This window comes from Podarcis liolepis (assembly GCF_965112155.1).
Source record: "Podarcis liolepis genome assembly, chromosome: 4".
NCBI classification, from domain to species: Eukaryota; Metazoa; Chordata; class Lepidosauria; order Squamata; family Lacertidae; genus Podarcis; species Podarcis liolepis.
The window spans coordinates 46,057,207-46,064,621 of NC_139558.1; the positions used below are offsets into that span (position 1 = coordinate 46,057,207).

Here is a 7,415-nt window from a genome sequence, read left to right on the forward strand (position 1 = left end):
CATTTCACTTTTTGAAAATACAACATTTTAATAATTAAAGCATCATGCTTGATAAAAAATAGTTTTGTTTTAATAGACTGCATCAACAGTGATTTAAAAAGATTGACTGAATGAAATATTATTGCTTTATAATATCTAAAATATCTAAGCAGAATTTGATAATAAGCAAGGCTTTTATTTTTATCTAGAAAAGATACAAGAATGTTCTAGGAAAAATGCTTCTTCCCCATCATCCATAAATAGTGAATCTACAGAATTTTTGATTTCTGGATACTGTGACACAGGGCTAGCAAAAGAAAACAGAGACTTAAAAGGTATGGTAATTAAAATGTGCAATTGCACATTTTCTCATTTTGCCTTATTAGCACAGAAAAGAATAAAAAAGTATACTGCATGTTCCCATGAATCTTCATATGGAAAGAAAAATCACTTAACTGGTTTTCTGTTTTCAGCTTTCTTTTTATGCAGTCAGTGAAAAGTAAGATCTAATTGGCTGATTAGAGTTGTGAAATACTTCTTCCAGACATTCCTTGCCTTTGGATTTTATTCATTATTCTCTATGGCCTTTCCCCACAAAACATGCCAGATTTCAGTGGACCCAAAATATAGGAAAAATTCTGAGCTTGGGTGTTATTGCTTTTAGTAATGCATCTGCATGCTTTATTGGATTGGGATAAATTAAGAACCTCAAAAGTGTAGACTTCCTGCATTCGTCCAATATGGGGGAAAGGAACATTGGTCAACATACTGTTTTCAGTATTGGCAAAACAGCCACAAAATGTGATGGCTATGTAAGGATTTTACATTATCATAAAGGCATTCAGACAGACAACTGAAGAAAAGACTAACCTTGGAGCTGGGAGTCCAATTTTTTATTATTATTATTATTATTATTATTATTCTGCCATATGCCTGCAGGAATATAAAACCATAAAGTACATAATCAAAATAAAACAACAACCCAGTAAACAAACACACACACACACACACACACACCCCATATTTGTAAAAGGGCATAGGATGTCAATCAAATCAACCAAAGGCCTGGTTAAAGAGGAATGTTTTTGCCTGGCGCCTAAAGTTGTATAATGAAGGCACCAGGCAAACTTCCCTGGGGAGAGCATTTCACAGACAGGAGCCACTGCAGAGAAGGCCCATTCTTGTGTTGCCGCCCCCTGGACCTCTTGAGGAGGAGGCACACGAAGAAGGGCCTCAGAAGATTATCTCAGGGTTATATTATCTGACCATTCTTATCCTATCTATTCTTATCTGACCAATAGATTTATCTAGAGAAATTATTTTCATCCTTGGAGTTGTTACAATATATCTGTAGTGGTATATCTTATTATTTGAACGAATGTGCTTTTGGCAACTCCATACCATTTTCCCAAGAGCACAGAAATAACCAGGAAAGTCAAACCTTTAGCCCCGGGAGTTTATCAGGGCCTTCAAGAATCCCCAATACGTGCAATGACACCTCCAGGGCTATGAAGCAGACTAGCCAATGACGGAGGCCACATCAGTGTCTCTTCCCTTGTCCCCTTTCAGATTAGCAATATGGGTTCAAGAAGTGTGGCAAGTAAAGAGACGTTTGATCAAACTGAGTGCACTGGAGCAGGCTGTACAAATTACAGTGTTCTAGCGTTTTTCGTAAAAAAACAACAACCAAACAAACCATGGATTGATGCACTTTAATGGTTTCCAGGATAAATATCTAGCTTTTTACAACTTAAGTATCTGAGGTGAGATAAGGTTTTTTAGTTTTTTGCACACAAAATTATAGAATATTCCCTGAGCATCTGTTGGGCATCCTTGAACAAAATATTGCAACTAGATTTGATCCAAATTTTCGAGCAGCTTTTTAATGTTTTTTTAATCATATTTCATAAACCTTTTATTGGCATCACATACAACATCCAAAAAAAATCAATGCAGAATTAGCACTTCCCCAGTGGCACAAACATTTGCTAAAAGAAAGGAAGCAGAGCAGTCTATCGTCACATCTCTTGGTCTCCAGGGAGATCAGACATCTGCAGTGTAATTTTCCCCCCTTTTAATCAAGATGATGCATCTGAAGAGGTCACAGAGGTGAGCAGCAGCAACTTTCCTTGCATTACTCAACACAATCAAACAAGTCATGAGAACTATGATCAAAACATCTCAAGTTCATCTTCAAGTGATGTCTCTCAAGTGGACACTTGCAATAAATATTATCCAAACAGGTAAGAATTGAATGGACATGAATATGATTGTGTTGTAAATGTAGTTTTCTGCTGTAAAGGAAAAGGTTGAGACCCCACACTGTGTAGTACTGCCAACTTAATGAATGCAAAGAGGTCAAGTAACTCTTCAGCAACAGTCTAGCTAAAGCAGGAAAGCACTGAAACATGTCTGCTGGGCTTGAGCTCATCACAAGATCAAGGACTGACTTTCCCCTTTGCTCTGATTGTGTATAGATGTCAGCCAGCACATTAGATGAGATCAATCATGATTTTTTGCGCGCTCCAAGATGCGACAGCTAGGATTGTTTCAATTTATGGCTATAATGCTAGGCTCACTTCAGAAAGGTAGGGCTGTGAGAACTACGTGGAACTGAATGAGTGGCAGGTGTTGGATTGACAACTGTGGCTACACTGATTGCCCCAGCAAAACCACTGAATAGGAGGGGAAGCAGTAGCATAGTGGGTCCCTTAATGATAAGTAAGCCAAAACCAAGATAGGCACTAAAACATACCTAAATCTCCATCCAAGCCTACTGCATGATGGTTTTAACATTACAAATGACAGGAAAAGATCACCACCAAATATTATCTTTAGCACAGGGGAGGGGGACTCCTAACCCTTCAGGACTCCCCCTAGGTCACACACCTCACCAGCCCTACTCCACGCCCTGTAAGTAATTCTGCTGGAGTGGAATGTGCCCTTGAGTTGTGCTAATGCCCTTTGCTTGCCTGCTTGGTGCAATGGAGAGGGGCCTGTGCATGCAGAAGCCTTTGGCTTTGTGTGTCTGGAACGTGTCATATTTTATAAAGCATTGTTTCCATTGCTGCACCCACTTTTGCCTTTGGCCCTAACACCATGTGAATGCAGGCTTTGAAAAGTTGGCCACGAGGGAATATGGCCCTTTATTTCTGCAATTTCCACATGAAAAAGACAAAGCTATGTACAGTGAAAATCTCTTTCATTTCTATCCCACCCTTCATTAAACCTGGTGATCCTATGGCAAAACCGTAGAATAAAAGCATTTAAAAACAATGACCAATATTCTATTTCTGCCCAATATTCTATGTCTGACCAGGACCCTTCCCTGGCCCACATACAGCGGGTAGCATTTCAGATCTCTGCCTCCTCCTTTGCCTTTCTTATCTGTCTTGCAATCTCTCCTTTGCCTTTCTTATCTGTCCAATTTTGTTTCTGCAAAAAGTTGTTGGGAGATTCAGTCCCAAGTTTCCCCTGTCATGTCTAGTTTGTTCATAAGATATGTAGGATTCTTAGGTTATTACGAAGAGTCTGAATAATAAAGTTGTGCTGGAGTACAAAAAGAAAAGAAAAGGACTCTTACGTCTTTCAAAGGAAAGCTATTGATTTTCTACAACTTTTTATCCCAGGGTTTGTCTAGATAAGGCAGTACTAACAAGACGACCATTTGCACCCAGGAGTGTTACAGACTTGAAAGTTGGAAACCTAGTGAAATTTTCATGCCCAGCAGGAAAAATCAGCAAGGGAACTGTTAAATATTTGGGACCACTTTTGGGGAGAGAAGAGGACTACCTTGGAATAGAGCTGGAAGGGGATCAAATAGGAAGGCATGATGGAACTTTTCAAGGAACACGCTACTTTCTTTGGTAATGTTTACTCTTCTACCTGGCAATAGTATATTTGAGATCTTCCCTTCCCACCTCGAACCCAATTTCCCCCAGGGGCAGAAATAAAGCAATTTCACAGTCTTATTGTTCAACATTTTACCTTTACTGTGCATAATATGCAACCACAAATGGATCACAAATGTGTGTTGGCAAGTTTGTGGTTTTGAAGTATTGCGCAAAATACAACATTACAAAAGCTATACTACTCAATTGAATATATTACTGGTGAGGACAGGGTTCATGGCATGCTCCTTAGAATTAGGATAGTAACTAACAATAGCAGTAAGTTCACTTTTTATTGATGAGAGCTTCAGGATTTAGCTACTGTCTGTAGCAAATTGTGTTAAGCATTGATATCAGTGTAAATGCAAGCACCTTGCATCCTCCCACCTGTAAAAACTGGTGTGCAAGAGATGGAAAAAGCAAAGTATGTGGGAAATCCTATATCACCACCTCATCAAGACTAGAATTTCACTTTTTTTTGCACTTTATCAAACAGTAACCATGCCTTGTACTCCTAATTCGGAGTGATGGCAAATTAATGTGCTGTTATCAAACATTTAAAAAGCATTATTCTCACAGAGCTTTGTAAATGCACCATTTAAACATGTGTAAATGCTTTACGCCATCAACTACAAGGTATTAAATGTTTCACTCCCATAATTGTGGGAGTTTTGGAATTCCTTCCCTACAGAGGTGTCTGGCACCTTCATTATGCATTATTACTTATTTCTAGAACCCACTCTCGTCGTGATTGTAATTCGTTTTTAACTGTTTGTATCTCATCCTGTGACTGCCTGGTGAAGTGGGTAATAAATCTAAAAAAAAAGTTTTACTGGTGCTATTAAGCATTGCAATGGATGTAGGAGAAAAATCCTGAAAATGTGATGTTTTCCTGGCACTCTATATATGCCTGTTCCTGCCCACTTTCTGCCTCCAATCAATTATTTTACATCTATGTATTATAAATGTCTGAAAACTTACTTTATATAATGAACATTATGAAAATTCTGAAGAACAAATTGCTTCGTGCATCACTAGAGAGAAAAGCTTGTACTCAGAAATTCTATAGTTCAAAGTAGCTCTATAAACACGAGATGTGTGCATGAGCCCAAGATTCACCTTATATTTGTGCTTAGGTTATATATATATATATATGAGTTGTTCTTTCCACTTCAGTCTGTGCTTTGGGTTCAGAGGCACTTTATATAAAACAAATTCCTTCTTATGGTGAATCTAAAAATTACTTTTCCTTCTTTTTGGCAGAAGTTGCTGAAATTTGCAAGTGCATGAACCCTCTAGTTTTTCTTCAGACTGCATAAATCTTTGCAGAACTCCTCCAGACTAGATTAAGCCTTCCAGAGGCTTCTGTGGGGGATGTAAAAGGAACTCAAATTCTCCATAATCAGTATTAAGGCAATGCATTTGCTAGGCCAACTAAAACTCCAAAATCCATATTAGTTTAATATTTTCAAGTTAAGGGAAGCATGGGGGCTTGCATCTTGCTTTTTCATAACTTAAAATAATTAAGAGGGAGCTGAGTTGTGTATATTCTTGCTTGTGCACTTTTCAAAACATTAGCTGGCTCTGCTTTCCTGGAGTTTCTCCCAGAGTTTGTGGGGACAAAACTAGTACATAAAATACGAGTGCTTTTAAATTGCTGGAAACCTCAAGAGTTTTGTGCGACTGGAACAGTGCATATATCGCCTTTTAACTACAACCTATAACAGGAATAGCCAAAATAGTGGTTTCCAGATATTGCTAAGCTACAACTCTCAGCATCCCTGCTGAGCTGTAGTCCAACACCTAGAGGGACCATATTGGCCATCTCTAGCAATTCGTATCTCCATTCCAAGTCTGAACCATGCTGTGCTCTTCAAAATTTTAATACTAGCTTTACTTCCTGAGCAATGGCTGTAACTTCAGTGCTGCAGGGAGCGTTTATCTATCCCCTCAAATAACCCTGATATCTACTTTCAGCAATGCCTTATCATTTTCTGAGCCTTTCCTCAATTTATTTTTTCCTGTCTCTACCAGTGCTACAGTATACATCTCCACTATTGTATCTCCCAGAGTATAGGTGATAAAGTGGTGAAAGAGAAACTATCCTCAACAGCAAAGATATTCCACCCTATTTGGGGGGGGGGGGGGAGAGAGAGAGAGAGAGAGAGAGAGAGAGAGAGAGAGAGAGAGAGAGAGAGAGACTAAAGTCACAATTAAAAGATAGTGCCGGTCCTGGTAAAGGGTTTCCCACTAACAGAAAATTGTGCATTTTCCCCCTGTCATGCAGAAATATCTTTGTTGTCTTTAAATTGTGGCCTTTTAGAATCCAAACAGAAAACACTGTCCAGCAGCAGATTTCTGTTTGCATGACCATCAAAGTAACTTTAACCGAGTTTGTAACTCTTGTTGGTTAGTTAACTTTATGTCATAAAAAAGTCACGTCAAAGAACCATATCCACATTACTGACTTTCAAAATTTGTTTTCCAGTGCACCTAACAAAGGAGTTTTTGTTAACTTCAGCAAAATCATTATTGCCTGGGAATAACGATTCCACTACATCCTGAACAATGACTGCATGGACTTTAAAGCCTTCCAATATATTGTGCTTCTGCTGCAAAGAAGAAACAAAGTGTTTAGAACTCTGTTCATCAGTGTATTTCTTCCATTTTTATCAAGTTGTATTTGAGAATTTTCTAGTATTGTATTTTCTGTAAAATAAAACTAGTTGTACTATTACTGAAAATGCAAATAGCAAACATCTGTACTCAAGTCATAATAGTTATGAATTCCCCCAATGAACTGATTTAAAACAGTTTATTTTCCTTTCCATGTAGAGCAATCAAGCTTATGATTGCTTACAAATTTTTACAGACAATGGAAACACATGAACAAAGTGGTAAACAAATACAGCTGAAGTGATTTCCATGATTTTCCATTAGGAAAACTATGCAATCATAACCACAGATACAGTTGTTGTTGCTGCTCCCGCCACCCCCACTTAAAAAAAATGTACCTGAAGGCATGGCTAGGATAGCCTCTGTGTACAAGAAGTAGCCCAGGATAGCAAATGAGCTGAGGATAGCAAAAAATCTGGATTCTTCCACCATTCATAAATAGCTACAACGGACTAATACAGCTATCCCTCTGAAAATTAGAAAAATGCTTATCACAAACTTGCTGAATTGAATCTACCATGGTTGGGAGCACATTTGTAAACAACTCCCTTTTTGGGTTCACAGTTCACAGTACTGGTTATGAATATAATTTTTAGCTAGTTTTCAAGCTCTTCTAAATCAACTGTACCATTTCACCAGCCATAAGAGTGCCTGGCGAGAGTTGGAACCTTTTCCTGATAGCAGTAGTAAGAGAAAAGTCCTTCATCTAAGTACGAAGGAGCTGGTATATCTGACTAGGCATGAGAATTTATTATTCACTGGTAGTAAAAATGGACCTAGCTTACATTGTTTGGAATTTGATATTTATCAGCCAAAGGTTCAGAAGACATGGTTACATATATTTTAACCACCAAGCTCCTAATTCATTAC

General features: G+C 38.2%; 1 protein-coding gene across 9 annotated transcripts in view; it reads left to right on the top strand.

The window, feature by feature from the left end:
• The window catches only part of LOC310704634 (uncharacterized protein), a 35,574-nt gene extending 28,955 nt beyond the window's left edge, over positions 1–6,619 (top strand). For all 9 annotated transcript variants that reach the window (XM_083498312.1, XM_083498311.1, XM_083498319.1 and 6 more), the window contains 4 exons: positions 189–314; positions 2,063–2,222; positions 3,609–3,845; positions 6,358–6,619. In XM_083498312.1, the coding sequence (XP_083354438.1) occupies positions 189–314; positions 2,063–2,222; positions 3,609–3,845; positions 6,358–6,415 (581 nt within the window). In that variant the 3' untranslated portion in view covers positions 6,416–6,619. The remainder of the gene's footprint in view (positions 1–188; positions 315–2,062; positions 2,223–3,608; positions 3,846–6,357) is intronic.
• The last annotated feature ends 796 nt before the right edge of the window (positions 6,620–7,415 follow it).